The 22,056-nt window shown below is 40.4% G+C and overlaps 2 protein-coding genes across 3 annotated transcripts in view; one reads left to right on the forward strand and one right to left on the reverse strand.

Moving 5' to 3' along the window:
• LOC309808696 (olfactory receptor 10A2-like) overlaps positions 1 to 22,056 on the forward strand; it is a 101,390-nt gene that overhangs the window by 73,797 nt on the left and 5,537 nt on the right. The window contains exon 3 of one of the 2 annotated variants that reach the window (XR_014294774.1): positions 8,930 to 10,519. The exons of the other annotated variant lie outside the window; for it this stretch is intronic. The gene's annotated coding sequence lies outside the window, so the exon portion shown is untranslated. Of the gene's footprint in view, positions 1 to 8,929; positions 10,520 to 22,056 lie in introns of those variants that run through there. 2 annotated transcript variants of the gene reach the window in all.
• OR6A2 (olfactory receptor family 6 subfamily A member 2) lies at positions 3,248 to 4,243 on the reverse strand (the record flags this gene model as incomplete). Its single annotated transcript, XM_082628223.1, has 1 exon — positions 3,248 to 4,243. The coding sequence occupies one exon, from the start codon at positions 4,241 to 4,243 to the stop codon at positions 3,248 to 3,250; it is 996 nt and encodes a 331-aa protein (XP_082484349.1).

A 22,056-nucleotide genomic window follows, 5' to 3' on the forward strand; every position in this document is an offset into this window, starting at 1 on the left:
CTCTATTCTATTTCCAAGATTTTGGATCATCTTTACTATCATTATTCTGAATTTTTTTTCAGGTAGACTGCCTATTTCCTCTTCATTTGTTAGGTCTGGTGGGTTTTTATCTTGCTCCTTCTCCTGCTGTGTGTTTTTCTGTCTTCTCATTTTGCTTATCTTACTGTGTTTGGGGTCTCCTTTTTGCAGGCTGCAGGTTCGTAGTTCCCGTTGTTTTTGGTGTCTGTCCCCAGTGGCTAAAGTTGGTTCAGTGGGTTGTGTAGGCTTCCTGGTGGAGGGGACTAGTGCCTGTGTTCTTGTGGATGAGGCTGGATCTTGTCTTTCTGGTGGGCAGGTCCACGTCTGGTGGTGTGTTTTGGGGTGTCTGTGGACTTATTATGATTTTAGGCAGCCTCTCTGCTAATGGGTGGGGTTGTGTTCTTGTCTTGCTAGTTGTTTGGCATAGGGTATCCAGCACTGTAGCTTGCTGGTCATTGAGTGAAGCTGGGTGTTGGTGTTGAGATGGAGATCTCTGGGAGATTTTCACCGTTTGATATTACGTGGAGCTGGGAGGTCTCTTGTGGACCAGTGTCCTGACGTTGGCTCTCCCACCTCAGAGGCACAGCACTGACTCCTGGCTGCAGCACCAAGAGCCTTTCATCGGCTCAGAATAAAAGGGAGGAAAAGAAAGAAAGAAAGAAAGAAAGAAAGAAAGAAAGAAAGAAAGAGAAGAAGAAAGAGAAAGAAAGAAAGAGGATATAAGAAAATAAAGTAAGGTAAAATAAAATAAAGTTATTAAAATAAAAAAATTATTATTAAGAAAAAAAAATTTTTAAGTAAAAAAAAAAAAAACGGATAGAACCCTAGGACAAATGGTGAAAGCAAAGCTATACAGACAAAATCTCACACAGAAGCATACACATACACACAAAAAGAGGAAAAGGGGAAAAAATAATAAATCTTGCTCTCAAAGTCCACCTCCTCATTTTGGGATGATTCGTTGTCTATTCAGGTATTCCACAGATGCAGGGTACATCAAATTGATGGTGGAGCTTTAATCCGCTGCTCCTGAGGCTGCTGGGAGAGATTTCCCTTTCTCTTCTTTGTTCGCACAGCTCCCGGGGTTCAGCTTTGTATTTGGCCCCGCCTCTGCGTGTAGGTCGCCGGAGGGCGTCTGTTCTTCGCTCAGACAGGACGGGGTTAAAGGAGCCGCTGATTCGGGGGCTCTGGCTCACTCAGGCCGGGGGGAGGGAGGAGTACGAAGTTCGGGGCGAGCCTGCGGTGGCAGAGGCCGGCGTGATGTTACACCAGCCTGAGGTGCGCCGTGCATTCTCCCGGTGAAGTTGTCCCTGGATCCCGGGACCCTGGCAGTGGCGGGCTGCACAGGCTCCCGGAAGGGAGGTGTGGAGAGTGACCTGTGCTCGCACACAGGCTTCTTGGTGGCTGCAGCAGCAGCCTTAGCGTCTCATGCCCGTCTCTGGGGTCCGCGCTGTTACCCGTGGCTCGCGCCCGTCTCCGGAGCTCCTTTAAGCAGCGCTCTTAACCCCCTCTTCCTCGCGCACCAGGAAGCAAAGAGGCAAGAAAAAGTCTCTTGCTTCTTCGGCAGCTCCACACTTTTCCCCGCACTCCCTCCCGGCTAGCCGTGGTGCACTAACCCCTTCAGGCTGTGTTCACGCCGCCAGTCCTTTCCCTGCGCTCCGACCGAAGCCCGCGCCTCAGCTCCCAGTCCCCGCCCGCCCCGGCGAATGAGCAGACAAGCCTCTTGGGCTGGTGAGTGCCGTTCGGCACCGATCCTCTGTGCGGGAATCTCTCCGCTTAGCCCTTCGCACTCCTGTTGCTGTGCTCTCTTCCGAGGCTCCGAAGCTTATCCCCTCCGCCACCCGCAGTCTCCGCCTGCGAAGGGGCTTCTAGTGTGTGGAGTGGAAACCTTTCCTCCTTCACAGGTCCCTCCCACTGGTGCAGGTCCCATCCCTATTCTTTTGTCTCTGTTTATTCTTTTTTCTTTTGCCCTACCCAGGTACGTGGGGAGTTTCTTGCCTTTTGGGAGGTCTGAGGTCTTCTGCCAGCGTTCAGTATGTGTTCTGTAGGAGTTGTTCCACGTGCAGATGTATTTCTGATGTATCTGTGGGGAGGAAGGTGATCTCCACGTCTTACTGTTCTGCCATTTTCCCTCTCTCTCCCATGGCTCCAAATTATATTCATTTATTATATTTCTTTATAGCTACCATGTGCTAGATACTATTCTGGGCCCTGGTAATAAAATGATGAACAAACAAATGTGATCTCTAGTTCCATGGAGCTTATAGTCTAATTAGAGAGACTGAAGATTAAATAAACAACTGCAATCAGCCACTCTACTAGTTCAGTGTGGGCACTGACCTCGGTAAATCAGGAAATGAATCTCTAGACCCCTGTAGTCCGGGAGGTGATATGTTGCCAATACAAAAATTCACAGTTTCCTATCTACTTGCCTTGTAATTCACACTAGGTGATCACATGGGGCCCCACTACCTCATAGGCTACAGTTGGTGTCCTCCAGCTAGAAGAGATCTCATCCAGAAGTCTCCTGATGCTTTTCCATAATGAAGCCTGTGTTTCCTTGAATGGCTTCCTCCTTCCACTTCCCTTTTCTGTATCTTCTGCCTCTGAACTAAAACCCAGTAACAAACCCAGGAACAGCCATTTGGAGAGATGCTAGTTCTGCATTTTTTTTTGCTTTAAATATTCAAGTTCAGTCATGCCTTGTGCTCATAGTCATCCCTTTCCACCCCACCAGGATGCATGATTCATGAACCTGCTCTACGTAAATTACAATAGAGCAGACAACATGGGATCAACTTCTAGCTTATATGTTAAGACCTTGTCTTGAAGAAATCCAATTTCTAGCTTGTAATCCACCTCTCTTCCTCCTTCTGAACTAGTTCTTTGGTGGTACCTTTGAAACTCTAGTCCCTAATTTAGGCTCTAAGAGCTCCTCTGGACTTCATAGAAGACATAGATCCTAAGTTTAAGAGCATTGTCTAAGATTTTTTTTTTTTTTTTTTTTTTTTTTTTTTGCTGTACGCGGGCCTCTCACTGTTGTGGCCTCTCCCGTTGCGGAGCACAGGCTCCGGACGCACAGGCTCAGCGGCCATGGCTCACAGGCCCAGCCGCTCCGCGGCATATGGGATCCTCCCAGACCGGGGCACGAACCCGTATCCCCTGCATCGGCAGGCGGACTCTCAACCACTGCGCCACCAGGGAGGCCCCTAGATTTAACACCTCCCTTCTACCCAACTCTGCTAGCTTTCCCAGGCTTAGTATCACGGCCCTGGTATAGGCGCAGAGTATGGCGTAAGGCTCTCTTTACCTCTTGGTTGCGCAAGCAGTAAATGATAGGGTTGAGCAGGGGTACAAGGACAACATAGAGTACAGACACCAGCTTGTTGGTGTCAAAAGCTGAGGTTGCCTTTGGGCAGGCAGAGATGAAGGTACTGGCTGCACAGAAGAAGACCACAACAGTGAGGTGAGAGGCACAGGTGGAAAAGGCTTTATGGTGCCCAGCAGCTGAGGGAATGCACATCACAGCACTGGTGATGGCCATATAGGAGGCCCTGGTGACAGAGAGTGGCCCCAGCAGTATAAAAATGGCCAGGACAAAGTCTGTAAGCTCTGCTGTGGACATGTCAGTGCATGAAAAGTTGAGCAATGGGGAGACATCACAGAAAAAGTGGTTGATGATGTTGGGGCCACAGTAAGAGAGGTGAGAAATGAGAAAAACTTTGACCATGGAGATGCCAAAACCTCCAGCCCAGGAGCCAGATACCAGCTGCACACACAGCCAGCCACTGACAATGACAAGGTAGTGGAGAGGATGGCAGAGGGCCACATAACAATCATAAGCCATAACTGCGAGGAGGACACACTCAGTGCATCCCAGGCCCAGGAAAAAGTAGAGCTGTGTCATGCAGCCCTCAAAGGAGATTAGCTGCCCGTGGCCCTGTTTGGACCCAACAAAGCCAGCTAACATCTTGGGAATAGTGACGGTAACGTACCAAATCTCCAGGAAGGACATGTTAGCCAGAAAGAAGTACATGGGTTTGTGGAGGCTGGGGTGGTACCTGATTGCCATAATGATGAGTGTGTTCTCAGTCAGAACCAACACATAGGCCAGCAGAGAAAGGGCAAATAGTAGTGCCCGCAGTGGCACAGGAGCTGGGAAGCCCGGCAACACAGACTCACTCACTCTCCCACTCTGGTTCTTCCTCTCCATGGTGTCAGTCATGCCTGCTGCTCTTCAGAAGAGAATAGAATGTCCTCAGGAGGCAGCAGCAAGAACCCAGACTTCCTCTCACTGGGTTTGTATTAGTAGAATGCAACGTGTGTAGTGTGTATAACTCATCGCTGAGCTGAGGCCGTTGTTCTCTTCCGTAATCTGGGAATGAGCTAAGATAAAAGTGGAAAAAAATAAGCTACTTTGTGTTGGGATAGGATAGGAGTGTATTCTGGCCCTTGGAGAAGTATGTATTGATAAGCACCAGTTGGTCCCTAAAAAACACAGATCAAAACCAAAATATTAAGAGTCTGGGCTGCCCTGAAGTGAGAGTTTGTCTATGAGCTGGATTATGACTCTGTTTTGAGGAAATAAGTTACACAGTGGAGGAATAACAGTAACATATAACACAATTAAGTGTTTACTATGTGTTATTAGTACAGGAACTATTCTGAAAAATTAGTAGATATTAATCCACCTAATCTTCAGAGGAACCCTATGAGTAAGTACTGTTATTAACCCCACTTAACACCTAAGGGAACTGACGCATAGAGAGGTTAAGTGACTTGTTCCAGCTCCCACAGATAGTAAGAGATGGAAGCATGTAGTCAGAACCTCAGAGCTTCTAAAATATTCAGGCAACATGAAGGAGGGACTGTAAGATACATCCTGTATTTACACCCAGAACGGAGGGTCTCTGGGGCTCAGCTAGGGATGCAATTTCCTCCTGCAAGGAAGAGGGAAAAAGTAGAATCCAAGGAGGTCATGGCACCTATAGAATGAAAGTCCTACATAACCTTGTACTTAAGAAGAGGATGTGGGACCCATGTGGAAATCATACTAGGAAGTGGATTCTGGATTTCTGAAGAACTGAGAATTCCTTCAGTTCTGAAGGTTGTGCTAACTATCTTGGAATGAGAGTAGAACACCTTCCTTTAGTATCCCTAAAAGCTAAACCAAGTGACATTAAAATTTTCAATAGTTTATTTCAGCAACATCGATTCATATTGGGCAGTGCCTAACTGAAAATGGTTAGGAGCACTCCACTGTCAAAAGCTAGGGGCAGAGCTTTCATAGAGCAGAGGCTGAAGCAATTCAAGGACATTATTTGATTGTCTATAGCTTGAGTGGTTGCCTTATTTGGGAAAGCCTAGTTGGATGTTTGTGATTAGTTCTTAAATTTTGTTGTTTTGGATATAAGTGCATTTGCAATTGACTCTGACGTAAGGTTTGGTGTGCAGATGTAGGCTACTAAAGCATGAGAACCACCTCAGTCCAACAGCCTCCTTGTTTAGTTACTTTGACTGTAACAAGATCAATACAAAAGCAGACATTTAGTAGAGTACTCCCTTTGTTTACCTTGGTATCAAAAATATAATTTGCCCTTTCAAAACTTCAAGCCTCTACTGAATCACATGTGGATCTGACATATCCACGTGGGAGTTGGTATGAAGAAAGGGTTATTGTCACCCTAGTGTCCCTGTATGATCATAGCATTGGATGGGGAGTATAAAGATTAGAAAGAATGGGGGAGAACTAGATGAACAACTGGGGGCTACTTTCCCTCAGGAGAGTCCTTTTTAGTCTTAGGCCTGTTCCTTTGAGATTAACAGGGACAGAATGTGCTCACACATCAAGCTTCAACTTGCTAATGATTTTTTCCCAGCTTTATTGAGATATAATTGATATATAACATTGGATAAGTTAAGGTATGCAATGTGATGATTTGATAGAAGTATATATTGTGAAGTCTTTACCACGTTAATTAACACATCCTTTACCTCACACAGTTACCATTTTGTTGTTATGGTGAGAACACTAAAGCTCTATGCTCACAGCAACCTTCAGGTATACAATATAGTATTATTAACTATAGTCATCATGCTCTACATTAGATCACCAGAACTTACCTTACAACTCAAAGTTGGTACCCTTTGACCAACATCTGCCAGTTTCCCCAGCCTTCAGCCTCTGACAACCACTATTCTACTTTCTGTTTCTACGAGTAGCCAAGACATGGAAACAACTTAAGTGTCCATCAATCAAGGAAAGGATAAAGAAAATATATACATATACAATGCATTGTTATTTAGCCATAAAAAAGAAGGAAATTCTGCCATTTGTGACAAGATGGTTGGATCTTGAGGGCATTATGTTAAGTAAAATAAGCCAGAGAGAGAAAGGCAAATACTGTGTGTCTCAGTTATATATGGAATCTGAAAACATCAAAACTGCAGATGACTTTATACCTGAGTTCCTCTTGTCTTTATGCTCTGTGAGCAAACCTTGAGCATTACTCAGTACTTGAGACCTTGGCATTCCTCTCAGTACTAGAGTACTTTAATGCAATTAGAAAATGCCATATCCCTGGCTTACATTTCCCATCACTCCCAACCTTACTTTCCACACCCACCATTTATTTATTTCAAAAGTATTGCTGGATTAAATATGGCCCAGACCACAGGCTAAGAGTTGTGGTACAGAAAAAGGTAAATAACACATGTACTAAGTCTTCAAGGAGCTCATAGTCTGGTGGTAGAGACATATCTTTGTCTTCTCATCCCTGAAAGTTTAATCTGCCACACCTATTCTTACACCATATACTAGCTTCATATGGGAACCTCTAAACTACAGTTGTCATTCATAACCTTAGCTTTGATCCTTTATCCTCAATACCTGCCTCATATGCCATTAACTGTGCATTTGCCCTGTTGGCCTCAGACCTTTCTGCTTATCTGTTAATCTTCTCTGCCTCTGCCTTCACATTTGATGTTCTGCACACTTGAAAAAAAAAAATTAGCCTCCTAATTGGTCTCACTGCCTGTAGTATCTCCCCTAATGCTCAAATCTGAGCATTTCACTACCCTACTTAAAACCTTCCATAGTACCACATTGTCTACACAACCATGTTCAAGCTATTTAACAAGGCATAATACTTCATGACCTGCCACTGCTGTCATCAAAACCTTATATCTTGTCACAGTCTAAATTGTATCTTACACCCTGCAGCTCTTGACATACAGCATGTTTATCACCTAACTCCTCCTTAACCTTCAAATCTTGACTCATGTGGCATCTCCTCATAGAACCATTAGTTGTCCTTTCTTTCTTTTCCTTTTCACTGATTTGGTAATGGGTTCCTCCCATTACTGTTCCCATGAGAGCCCGTGAAAACCCATATATCATTTACTAGCTGTATCACTGCTGCTACTGCTCAGGTAGATATAAAAGAGGTACTATATGCCAAAGTGGCCACATACATCCTTAATGGTATAGCAAAGAGTGGATATAATTCCCTTGATGTCACATGGGTCCCTCAAATACAATATGTCTAGAAAAAATTGTGTAAGCCTGTTCTTCCTGTATCAATGAATGATACTTGTTTCTCTGCAGTATGTACTGTACTGGAGATCCAGAATTTCCTTATATCTTCTATACCTATCCTCCCCACCCCCACCCCACATCCCACTCACAACTAATCCAAGTTTTATCTAAACTTCCTCTTTAATTACCTCCTAAATTTGTCCCCTTTCTCCTGTCCTATTTCTACTGCCTTCCCCCTAGTCCTTTATACCAGTCACGTCCTTGTTATTTCTTGACTTTATTTCAATAGGCAAATTGCCTGGTCTTTTTCCCCCAACCTCAACTGCTTTCAATATAATTTCCACTTGTTTCTAGAGTGAAATTTTATGTAGAAATTTGACTCCAAGAGCATTTGATTTTGGGGAACACATACAAAATCCCTTAATAATGTGTCAAATGTGTATTTCCTTTTAACTGTCCTACAGTAATCCAGTCATTGCCCACTATTTTCCTTTTTCTAAACATGTTGTGATATTCTCTAACTCTGTGATTTGCACATACTCTTCTTTCTGTCAAAACTGCACCTAGGAATTATTTATCTTTCACATTTCAATTTCTTGGTTATCACCTTCCAAAAGTACCCATATTTCTACTGATATAGATTATTTACTGGTATTTCCATCTCTTCTTTTGACAGTAGTTCTTATTTTAGGGTCTGCTTTAGCAACTAAATAGTAAAGGTATTATAATGGTTGCATAGATGCATGGATGGAGGGGAAAATTGAGAATGGAATGGTATGGGCAGACTAGATGAATTGCAAATGATAGGAATCAAATATAAAGAGAGCAAAATGTACAAAGGAGTTGGGTGGAAATGAACAAGAGTAGAGAACTTAAATGAGTTACCAGAAAATCTGACAGAATTGGAATAATATGTAAGGAAAGCAGACATTGAATATAGAAGAATCAGCAGACCCACAGGGACAAGATAAAATGTAAGGAAGTTAGAGTAAGAGCAAAGAAATTGGAACTTCTTTGATAACATGGATGATATTTGGGTAAAATAAATGTGCTATATTGACAAGAGATTCAATGAGAGAAGATAAGTATAATACAGAGAGGATAGAATTAGGAATGGGAGATCATAAAAGCTGTAGGGAGGCTAAGCAGAGCATGAATGACTACAAAAACAAGCTATGAGTGGAAAAGATAAAGAAAGTCATATTGGTCTAAGTATCAGAATGGACCAGACATGAGAAATGCTGATAAAGGTTTGGGTTTTATTAGGTGTAGAGGGGACTAGGAAGATGGGTGTATTGGACAGAAAGAAAACATGGGAGACTTGACCGTTGAAGAGGAATGAAGCAGATAACAGAATCCACTTACTTTATTCAGATGTCTTTGACTCCGGATCCTCCCAAGATGACCAGTTGGTGAGGAAAAGACTTAGAGAGTGTATATGAAAGAAAGTTGAAGCATCAAGACAAAGAAAGATGCTGCAGAGACTCCACCTTCTCTTCCTCCCATGATCAGAGAACAATGCCACACCAGGAAAGTTTCTTTTATCTTGTACCTCCCTCCTGTAGTCCCCATTTTGCCCTCCTGCTTCTGATGTTTTAGAATGACTCTAAATCCAGAGCCCAAGAGACCAGTAGAGATACAAGAAAAAAAAAAGACTGGGGAAGAAGACAGGAAAAGGTGTGTTTGGGAAGTAGGAAATAGAAGTTTATCAGAAAAGTTACATGAAGCAGAGGGTGTCACAATACCCCTACTACCTCGTAGCTTCTTCCCTTGCCTTCTTCTTCCTTCTTTCCATCCTGCCACATTCATGCTCAAAAGAAAGCCTTTGACTTTAGGCCAGGCCAATCTGGGGTTATATTCTGGCTCAATTATGTAATCTTAAGCAATTTACTTAAATTTTTGAGACTTAGATTCCTAACCTGTAAAGTGGGAATAATATACCTCACAAAGTTGTTGAGAGGAATAAATGAAATGATATGTATACAGTGCTTGGAACATGATAGGGTCTCAACAGTGCTACCCAGTTTCTCCCTTTATCTCCTGGACCCATGTGGGTAACATCCCTTTAATTACATGATGTAAACAGAAGAAGCACTGAATTGAAAGTTTCTGGGGTTTAGTTCCACGTTTGTAATTGATATTCCGTTTAATCAAGGATTTCGTTATATATCAGTTTATTTTCCATAAAATGATAATAGCATATACTACAGATGTTTTGAGGATTAAATAAAACAAAATTTGTGAAAAGGTTTGGCACAATCTCAGTCCCTAGTAAGCAGTGTAAGTAGAGGTTAATAATGTGGGCTCCGCCGAATGTAAATTGATACAGCCACTATGGAGAACAGTATGGAGGTTCCTTAAAAATCTAAAAATAGAATTACCATATGACCCAGCAATCCCACTACTGGGCATATACCCTGAGAAAACCATAATTCAAAAAGACACATGCACCCCAATGTTCATTGCAACACTATTTACAATAGCCAGGTCATGGAAGCAACTTAAATGTCCATCGACAGACGAGTGGATAAAGACGATGTGGTACATATATACAATGGAATATTACTCAACCATAAAAAGGAACGAAATTGGGTCATTTGTAGACACACGGATGGACCGAGACTGTCATACAGAATGAAGTTGTCAGAAAGAGAAAAATATCATATATTAACTCATACATGGAATCTAGAAAAATGGTACAGATGAACTGGTTTGCAAGGCAGAAATAGAGACACAGATGTAGAGAACAAACGTGTGGACACCAAGTGGGGGAAAGTCGGGGGTGGGATGAATTGGGAGATTGGGATTGACATATACACACTAATATTACACTAATATGTATAGAATAGATAACAAATGAGAACCTGCTGTATAGCACAGGGAACTCTACTCTACAGTAGAAACTAACACAACATTGTAAAACAACTATACCCCAATAAAAAAAACATTTAAAAAATTGTGTACATATTTAATTGACAAAAGTAAACAATTAAAAAGAAAAAGCTCTATAATAACCCTCAAATATATAATTGAAAATGAAAAGACACTACTCTGAAAATTAATAGAGACAACATTTACACGAATGTTGAAATTATAATAGCTTCACAAGTGTGTGTGCATGTGTGTGTAGCACAGGCTTGGCTTCCTGTGTTGGGAGACAACTGTTCCCAGTCATCTCCCATTTCTGCACATCTTCTAAAAGTTTTTGTTCTGAACTATCTATTCCAGGATGTTTAAACAACCCGATTACAAAATGGGCAGGGCCTCCCTGGTGGCGCAGTGGTTGGGAGTCCGCCTGCGGATGCAGGGGCCACGGGTTCTTGTCCCAGTCCGAGAGGATCCCGCATGCCACGGAGCGGCCGGGCCCGTGGGCCATGGCCGCTGGGCCTGCGCGTCCAGAGCCTGTGCTCCGCAACGGGAGAGGCCGCAACAGTGAGAGGCCCGCGTACCGCAAAAAAAAAAAAAGGGGGGGGGCAGAAGAACTGAATAGACACTTTTCCAAAGAAAAAATTGTAGATGGCCAACAGGCACATGAAAAGATGCTCAACATCGTTAATCATCAGGGAAATGAAAACCCAAACCACAGTGAGATATCATCTCATACCTTTCAGAATGGCTATCACCAAAAAGAATGCAAATACACATGTTGTCAAAGATGTGGAGAAATGGGAACACTTGTACACTGTTGGTGGGAATGTAAATTGGTGTAGCCACTGAGGAAAGCAGTATGGAGGTTTCTCAAAAAACTGAAAATAGAACTACCACGTGACCCAGTATTTCCATTCCTGGGTATATATCCGAAACAAAACCAAAAATACTAATTTGAAAAGATACATGCACTATTATGCACTAGCAGCATTATTTAAAATTGCCAAGATATTGAAACAACCTAAGTGTTCATCAAGAGATAATGGATAAAGAAGATGTGGTATTTATATACAATAGAATAGTACATATCCAAAGATCGCATAAAATTTTTTTAAGTTTTTAAAAGGAAAAAAAATTAATGTGGGCTCTACCATCACGCTGCTTGTGTTCAACTATGAGACTTGAAAAAATTATTTAACATCTCTGTGCCTCTGTTTTCTTCTCTGTGAAATGGGAATAATTCTAATATCCATCTCACAGAATTGTGAAGATTAAATAAATATATGGATGGAAGTTTCTTAGAACAGCACCTGGAACACAGTTTTCCTCAAAAAATGTTAACTAGTGTTTAAGAAATATTTGTTGAATCTGAGTCTGTTGAAACTGGAGTGGAATTATCAGTGGGAACACTGGAGATTAAGAGAAGGTTCTTTGAGATTCTGAGTTTAAGAGATTCTCATCAGTAACTGGGAGGAAGCTGTTCCTAAAGTTTGAATAATCGGAACACAATGAGTGTGATTGGGCAGTTTTCCTTGTCTGGATTAGTGTGCTGTCCATAAGCCTCACTGACCCCATGATAAGAACAAAACTCAGTTCTCCAGGAACAGAAAAAAATATTGAGATAGCCAAGAGGAAGTTACCATAAGAAAATGATGTAGCAGTGAAGAGGGGCAGAACATAAAATATCTACAAATGCTCTTAAAATAAAAACCTGATTTTGAGTGAAATCCTGCGCAATAGACATTGTAGTGAACCCTATTTTGTTTGTTTGTTGTTGTTTTTATTTATTTATTTGTTTGCCTGCACTGGCTCTTAGTTGTGGCACGTGGGATCTTCGTTGCCACATGTAGGATCTTTAGTTGCAGCATGCGAGATCTAGTTCCCTGACCAGGGATTGAACCTGGGCCCCCTGCATTGGGAGCGCTGAGTCTTAACCGCTGGACCACAAGGGAAGTCCCATAAACCCTATTTTGAACAAAGGAAAATATGTATGTGCATAAATATTATTGCCATACTATGCTGTTAGTTGAAAAACGATCAAACCCAGCAGCTGTTTGAATTAGCATTGATTTGGTTGGTGTGGTAGTATTGTTTAAATGAGGAATGTTTGCAAACCTCATTTAGATTTAGAGATTGATGGCAGTTTGCCTTTGGTGATTATTATCAGCCAACCGACCACACCAATAGGCTAAATTTAAAAAGCTATAATCATTCAATATATACACTGATATATATATATATATATATATATATATATATATATATATATATAAAATCCATTTGATAAACACTCATGAGGATAAAGGGGATATGTCCTTAAGATAAAAAAAATACAGGTTTAAATTTCTTTATCCAAAAAAAAGCGGGGCACTTGAATTTTTCAGGTTTTAGAAAGGTAATATGCTGCGTACACCATACGTTTCCTATCACCTCCAGAGAGTTCTGAAGCAGTATTCTATAATCAAACGCATCAATATCTCTATAGCAAAATGTATGACTATACAATGTAGAATAAATAAAGACTATAAATAATCAGTTCACAACAGATTTTTCATCCAATGTGTTAAGACCCCAAACTTAGGAAAAAATGCTGTTTCCAAAGCTGCTTGGATTTTTGAATCACAGATAAGGGCTTATGGAATCCATACCTATTTATAACCAAATGCATATGCCAAGGGAAAAAATACTAGATATGTTCTTATTAAAACAGAAGATGGCAAAAATATTCTCTATCCCCATTATTTCATGTTGCTTTGGTACTTTTTGTCAATAAGATACAACCTGAAAAAAGTGAATAATAAATATTTAAAAGGTAGATGCAAAATATTATTTTCATATATGATTATACTTAAGAAAAATAAGAGTACTAAACTAAAAACTATTCAATAGTTAAAAGAAATACTACAGAAAGATTCCATGTACCCTTTGCCCAGTTTCCCACATAGTAACATGTTATGAATCTATAGTACATTATCACAAACATGGTATTCACATGGTAATAGGCCAGATATAGAATCTCTTCATCACAAGAGTCCTCATTTTGCCCTTTTACAGGCAGACCCATTTCTCTCCTGCCCATATCCTTTCCTTAGGCCCTGTTAACTACTATGTGTTCTCCATTTCTATAATTTGTCATTTCAGAAATGTTCTATAAATGGATTCATACATTATATAATCACTTGAAATGGGCTTTTTTTCTTAGCATGATTCTCTGAAGATTCATTCAGTTTGTTGTGTGTATCAATAGTTCTTTTTTTTTTTTTTTTTTTTTTTGTATTGCTGAGTAATGCTACATGCTGGATGTACTTAGTTTGTTTAAACATGTGCCAGTTGAAGAACATCTGGGTTGTCTCCAGTTTATGCTATTATGAATAAAGCTGCCATAAACATTTATGTAGAAGTTTTCATGTGGCAAAAAAAATCTTGCTCTGATTTTGAGATAAACTGCATTAAACTTGTATATCAATTTGGGGAGAATTGACATCATTACTACTTCAACATTCCAGTCCATGAACACAGTATGTTTCTCCTTTTATTTAGATCTTCATTCATTTCCTTCGTCAGCATTGTGTATTTTTCAGCACGCAAGTCTTGTAAATATATTTTTAGATGTACACCAACTAAATATTGTTATTAATTTCAGTGTCTGTGTGTTCATTGCAACTGCATAGAATTACACTTGATTTTTATATATGTTTATTTTGTATCCTGTGATCTTTCTGAACCCACTGTTAGTTCTAGACTTTTTTGTTGATTCTGAGTTCTGATTCTCCACTAGGCATCTTCTGACACAACGTAAGCATTAAAGAGACGGGCGCCTTATTACTGCTCAATGGGTGTGGAAGTCTAGGCTCTCCACTGACACCTGGTGGCAGTGGGGATGAAATTCCTGGCTCCCACCCAGCCTGGTGAGGGTGGAAGTCTAGGCTCCCCTGGATTTAACCACAGTTTTTCCTATTGTGTTTGGATGAAGTAGAGTGGTTATCATCTAAAACATTTCTGTCTTGCTAGGTTGCCCCCTTTCTGGGTCATTTGGCTAGAGAGAGCACATTTTGGTTTGGGCTTTTTTGTTCATACATGTTAGATTTTCAGATTTCTGACTTCTCCAATAACAGGCCTAGGATATATGAAGCCAAAAACAAACCCAGGGGACCCACTACCTTTTCATTCCTTGGTCCACAATGTTCCTACCTACTTGCCTTTTTTTTTTTTTTGGCGGTACGCGGGCCTGTCACTGCTGTGGCCTCTCCCATTACGGAGCACAGGCTCAGAGGCCATGGCTCACAGGCCCAGCCACTCTGCAGCATGTGGGATCTTCCCGGACCGGGGCACGAACCCGTGTCCCCTGCATCGGCAGGCAGACTGTCAACCACTGCGCCACCAGGGAAGCCCCTTGCCTTCTTTTTTCTACCTTTCAGAGTCTTATTTTTGTTTTATATATAATATCCAGGGTTTTTTAGTTGTGCTTGGTGGAATCAGTAAAAATGGGCAATCAACTTTTATAGCGAAAATAATAACAATGTGTTGTGTAATTCATAGAAAATGTATGAGTAAAATGTATGACAAAATGTATGTATGACAAAAGAAAGAGAGGTAAATGGAAGTTCACTTTTATAAAATGTTACATTATACATGAACAGTTAGGTTTCTTCAGGGTAGATTGCTACATGTTAAGGATGCATATGGTAAACCCTAGAGCAAACACATAAACAAAGAAACAAATAATTTATAGCCATAGGTGAAATAACAAAAGAGAAGAAAAAAATTGGCAGACACACACCCAACTATATCAAAATTTGTAAGTTTAATCTATTTTAACAGAAGTTGATTTTTATACTGAAAAATTTTCACAATAATAAGCAATTACTTGAATGTAATTAGGGAATCATTATATAGTGATCTTTATGTCTACAAAATTTACTTTGTGGGTTATTGATAAATGAATAGTATTACTTTATGACGCCTATCATGACAAAAATACTTGTAGATTAAAATATTTCCAATATTGAGAATAAATATTTAACAGAAGTAGACTAAATATTCCTGTTAAGAGATAGAGATTGTTACTGTAGATTAGAGCAAGAAAGCAAGGAAGAAAGAAAGAAAGAAAAGGAAGGAAGGGAGGGAGGAAGAAAGAAAGGGAGGAAGAAGGAAAGCTAGGAGCAGCTGAGACAAAATCTTGCCATAAACCCCACCCTGAGCACTGTGACCACAGTTGGGAGGGACCTCACAACCCCAAGTTTCTCCCTGAGGAGTGAAGGGTTTTAACTCCACACCAGCCATCCCATTTTAAGACCTGCACCTGAGAGACAAGCCCCCAAAACATGTAGCTTCAAAAGCCAACAGGGCTTGTGTCCATGAGACCCACAAGGCTATAGCAATCTGAGAAACAGTTCTTAAAAGGCCCATGCAGCCTCACCCACCCCACAGCGCCAAGGCCCAGAAAAAGGGCCCTGAAAAGAGCTCAGAGGCACTGAGGCAGCTGAAAAGTGCTCAGGCTTTCTGTGAAGTAGGCCTATTTGCTTGTCTTGAAACATCAGCCTGAGGGGCAAGCATGTAATTTAACACACATCTCTCTCCAAAGACGGAGGCCAGCGGGTGCCATCTTTGCACTCTCCCTCTGCCTCACTCCAGCTCACAGGTATCTCTTGAGAAGGAGCTTATGTACTTGTCTGGTACCCTGATTTTTGAGGGTTGTCACCCAGAGGACACCTCTTGGTCACCTGGTTCTGGTGGCCAGCAAGGCTTATGCTCTAAGGTCCCATAGTTCTGCAGTAAACAGAGAAGGAGTTCTTAACTGGCTACCTCCCAAGGCACAGCAGAAAGGCATAGACTAACATGCCCAGTCTTTCTGTAAAAGAAGCCTGTTAGCTTATCTTCATAGGCGCAGCCTGAGGGGCAGGCTTCCTATTAAACACACATCTAAAGATCCACTGTAATCCTCTTCAGAGACCTCAGACAGTAGGATCTATCTTTGAGCTCTCCCTCTGCTGCACTCCAGATCACCAGTATCTCGCAGAAAGGAGTGCACATGTCTAGTGCCCTGGTTTTTGTGACTGATGCGTGGGGGATACCCCTTGATTACCTGGTGGCCCGTGGGGCTTAGGTTCATGGGTCCCATTGGACTGTAACAAACAAAGAAGCAGTTCTTAACCAGCTACACCTCAGGGCACAGCAGAGAGTCAACAGACTAAGGCACCCAGTCTTTCTGTGGAAGAAGCCTATTAGCTTATCTTAAGGCTTTGAACTGAAGGGCAGGCTTCTAATTAAAAACACTTCTAAGGGCCAACGGTGATCCTCTTCAGAGACCTTGGAGGGCAGGCACTATCTTCACACTCTCCATCCACCACACTCCAGGTCCCCAGTATCTCCCAGAAAGGAGTCTCTGCCCATGTCTGTTGCCCCAGGTGCTATGGCTGTCACCCAGGGAAAGCCCCTGGATTGCCTGGCTCTGCTGGCCAGTAGTTCTTATGTTCATGGGTCCCTAGGACTATAAAAAATGGAGAAACATTTCTTAACTGGCTACTGCCCCCTGGGGCACAGTACAGAGGCAGCAGACTGAAATGCACCCCTGTCTTTCTGGGAAAGAGGACAATAAGCTTATTTTCATAGCTGTGGCTTAGGTTATAGGCTTCTAATTAAACACATATTGAAGGGCTGACTATAGTCCTCTCCAGAGATTGGGGAATCTAGCAGGTGTCATCTTTGCCTTCTCCCTCTGCTCCTCCCGCAGGCCATCAGTGTCTCTGAGAAAATTTGTACACACATCTGGTACACTAACATTTGTGACTGCCACCCAGAGGATACATCCCTTGATAGCCTGACTCTGGTGGCCAGTGAGACTCGTGTTCATGGGTTCAATGGGATGGTAATAAACAAAAAACAGTTCTGAACTGGTTATCACTCCAAAACTCAACGCAGAGGGAGCAGATAGAAATGTTCATCTCCCAGTCTTCTCCTGAAAGATGTATATTTGAATACTTTAAAAGTTGCTGCCTACAGGCCTGACTTCCAATTAACCTGAATCTAGGTGCTAATAGGGATTCTCCCCTTTGGGACACTGATGGCTCTTGGCATACCCTCAACTACTGGGAGCCCACTAACAATAAAGTAGGTTGCTTGGACAATCACAAGGGTTTGAGAGACAGCCAAGAGCTAGAGTAGCATTGAACAATAAGTTTTATCTCCTAAATGATGCCACTCCTTCAGACTGAGCAAGGTGGCTGTTTTATCTAATGTATAAAACCCCACACAGAGTCAAGGGAAATGAAGAAAAAGAGGGATATGTTCCAAATGAAGAGCAAGATAAAAACCTCAGAAAAAAAGACCTTATGAAATGGAGATAAGTTATTTACCTGATAAAATTTAAAATAATAGTCATAAAGATGCTCACTGGGCTCAGGAGAACAATGGCTGAACAAAGTGAGAATTTAAACAAAGAGAGAATTTTAAAAGTAGCAAACAGAATTCACAGAACTGAAGAATTTGTTAACTGAAGTGAAAATTATACTAAAGGGTCTCAAAAACAGACTAGATGAAATGTAAGAAAGGATCAGTGAACTCTAAGATAGGTTAGTGGAATTCAGTCAGAGCAGCAAAAAGAAAAGAGAATGAAAAAGAATGGAGATAGCTTAAGGAACTTAAAGGGCACATCAAGCAGAATAACATTTGGATTATAGGAATCTCCCCAGAGATTAATGTAATAAGAGACAAAGAAGGTCATCACATAATGATAAAGGGCTCAATCCAACAATATTTGTAAATATTTATGCACCCAGCTAGGAATACCAAAATATATAAAGCAAAAATTAAAAGACCTTAAGAGAGAAATAAACAGCTATACAATAATAGTAGGGGACCTTAATATCCCAACTTCATCAATGGATAGATCACTCAGATAGAAAATGAATAAGGGAACATTGGCTTTAAATAACATCATAGACTGGATAGACTTAACGCACACATAGAGAACATTCTATCGAAAAACGACAAAATACACATTCTTCTCAAGTGCACATGGAACATGCTCAAGGATACTTCATATGTTAGGGCACAAAACAAGTCTTAATAAATATAAGAATATTGAAATTATATCAAGCATCTTTTCTGACCACAGTAGTATGAAACTAGAAAACAATTACAAGAAGAAAACTGGAAAATTCACAAATATATGGAGATTAAACACCATGCTACTGAACAACCAATGGATCAAAAAAGAAATATAAAGAAAAAATTTTAAGAAATACCTTGAGACAAATGGAAATGGAAATACACATAAAAAAACTTATAGAATGCAGCAAAAGAAGTTCCAAATGGGAAGTTCATAGCAATAAATGGCTATAATAAGAGACAAGAAAGGTCTCAAATAAACAACCTAACTTTGAACCTCAAGGAACTAGAAAAAGAAGAACAAATGAAGCACAAAGTTAGTAGAAGGAGGAAAATAACAAAGATCAGAGTGGAAATAAGTGAAATAGAGACAAAAAGATAATACAAAAGATCAAAGAAACTAAGAGCTTGTTTCTTGAAAAGAAACACTAAATTGGCAAATCTTTAGCTAGACTCCCCAAGAAAAAAAAAGAGGATTCAAAATCAGAAATGAAAGGGGAGATGTTACAACTGATACTACAGAAATACAGAGGCTCATAATGGATTACTACAAGCACTCATATGCCAACAAATTGGACAAATGGGTGGAAGAAGAAATGGATAAATTTCCAGAAGCATACAGTCTACCAAGACAGATTCATGAAGCTATAGAAACTCTGAACAGACCAATTACCAACTAGGAGATTGAATCAGTAATCAAAAACCTCCAAAAACAAAAGTCCAGGACTAGATGGCTTCACTGGTGAATTCTACCAAACATTTAAAAAAGAATCAATACCAATCCTTCACAACCGTTTACAAAATATATGAGGAGGGAATACTTCCCAACTCATGTGAGGTCAGTATTACCCTGACACTGAAACCAGGAAAAACAATGTGAATAAGGACAAGAGAGGTAAAAATTGACTGTACAGGTAAGAAGAGGTCAGACCATTCAGAACTTCTTTTTGACCATGTGATAGATTTTAGATATTAATCTAAATGCAGTGGACCACCATTGAAGCATATTAAGCAAGGGGCAATTTTAAAAAAAAAGATAACTATGTCTACTGGGTAGATAATTTATTGTTAAGTGACAAGAATGTAAAGAGAGACTAGTATAGGAATGGCAGAAGATCAGGTAAAAGCTGATGACGGTTTAGGATTGAAAAGGTGTCAAGGCCTATACTCATTTTTTTTTTTTAAGAAAAAAATTATATTTTATTTCTAATCTTTTTTTTTACATCTTTATTGGAGTATAATTTCTTAACAATGGTGTGTTAATTTCTGCTTTATAACAAATTTAATCAGTTATACATATACATATGTTCCCATATCGCCTCCCTTTTGCGTCTCCCTCCCACCCTCCCTATCCCACCCCTCCAGGCTGTCACAAAGCACCGAGCTGATCTCCCTGTGCTATGCGGCTGCTTCCCACTAGCTATCTACCTTACGTTTGGTAGAGTATATATGTCCATGCCTCTCTTTCGCTTTGTCACAGCTTACCCTTCCCCCTCCCCATATCCTCAAGTCCATTCTCTAGTAGGTCTGTGTCTTTATTCCTGTCTTACCCCTATGTTCTTCATGACATTTTTTTTCTTAAATTCCATATATATGTGTTAGCATACAGTATTTGTCTTTCTCTTTCTGACTTACTTCACTTTGTATGACAGACTCTAGGTCCATCCACCTCATTACAAATAGCTCAATTTTGTTTCTTTTTATGGCTGAGTAATATTCCATTGTATATATGTGCCACATCTTCTTTATCCATTCATCCGATGATGGACACTTAGGTTGTTTCCATCTCTGGGCTATTGTAAATAGGGCTGCTATGAACATTTTGGTACATGACTCTTTTTGAATTATGGTTTTCTCAGGGTATATGCCCAGTAGTGGGATTGCTGGGTCATATGGTAGTTCTATTTGTAGTTTTTTAAGGAACCTCCATACTGTTCTCCATAGTGGCTGTATCAATTTACATTCCCACCAACAGTGCAAGAGGGTTCCCTTTTCTCCACACCCTCTCCAGCATTTATTGTTTCTAGATTTTTTGATGATGGCCATTCTGACTGGTGTGAGATGATATCTCATTGTAGTTTTGATTTGCATTTCTCTAATGATTAAAGATGTTGAGCATCCTTTCATGTGTTTGTTGGCAGTCTGTATATCTTCTGTGGAGAAATGTCTATTTAGGTCTTCTGCCTATTTTTGGATTGGGTTGTTTGTTTTTTTGTTATTGAGCTGAATGAGCTGCTTATAAATTTTAGAGATTAATCCTTTGTCAGTTGCTTCATTTGCAAATATTTTCTCCCATTCTGAGGGTTGTCTTTTGGTCTTGTTTATGGTTTCCTTTGCTGTGCAAAAGCTTTTAAGTTTCATTAGGTCCCATGTGTTTATTTTTGTCTTTATTTCCATTTCTCTAGGAGGTGGGTCAAAAAGGATCTTGCTGTGATTTATGTCATAGAGTGTTCTGCCTATGTTTTCTTCTAAGAGTTTGATAGTGTCTGGCCTTACCTTTAGGTCTTCAATCCATTTTGAGCTTATTTTTGTGTATGGTGTTAGGGAGTGATCTAATCTCATACTTTTACATGTCCCTATCCAGTTTTCCCAGCACCACTTATTGAAGAGACTGTCCTTTCTCCACTGTACATTCCTGCCTCCTTTGTCAAAGATAAGGTGACCATACGTGCGTGGGTTTATCTCTGGGCTTTCTATCCTGTTCTATTGATCTATCTTTCTGTTTTTGTGACAGTACCATACTGTCTTGATTACTGTAGCTTTGTAGTATAGTCTGAAGTCAGGGAGCCTGATTCCTCCAGCTCCATTTTTCGTTCTCAAGATTGCTTTGGCTATTCGGGGTCTTTTGTGTTTCCATACAAATTGTGAAATTTTTGGTTCTAGTTCTGTGAAAAATGTCAGTGGTAGTTTGATAGGGATTGCATTGAATCTGTAGATCGCTTTGGGTAGTAGAGTCATTTTCACAATGTTGATTCTTCCAATCCAAGAACATGGTACATCTCTCCATCTATTTGTATCATCTTTAATTTCTTTCATCAGTGTCTTATAATTTTCTGCATTTTTTATAATTTTTTGTCTCCTTAGGTAGGTTTATTCCTGGATGTTTTATTCTTTTTGCTGCAATGGTAAATGGGAGTGTTTTCTTAATTTCACTTTCAGATTTTTCATCATTATTGTATACAAATGCAAGAGATTTCTGTGCATTAATTTTGTATCCTGCTACTTTACCAAATTCAATGATTAGCTCTAGTAGTTTTCTGGTAGCATCTTTAGGATTCTCTATGTATAGTATCATGTCATCTGCAAACAGTGACAGCTTTACTTCTTGTTTGAATTGGATTCCTTTTATTTCTTTTTCTCCTCTGATTGCTGTGGCTAAAACTTCCAAAACTATGTTGAATAATAGTGGTGAGAGTGGGCAACCTTGTCTTGTTCCTGATCTTAGTGGAAATGGTTTCAGTTTTTCACCATTGAGGACAATGTTGCCTGTGAGTTTGTCATATATGGCCTTTATTATATTGAGG

Source organism: Mesoplodon mirus (genome assembly GCF_964341445.2).
Source record: "Mesoplodon mirus genome assembly, chromosome: 7".
NCBI lineage: Eukaryota > Metazoa > Chordata > Mammalia > Artiodactyla > Ziphiidae > Mesoplodon > Mesoplodon mirus.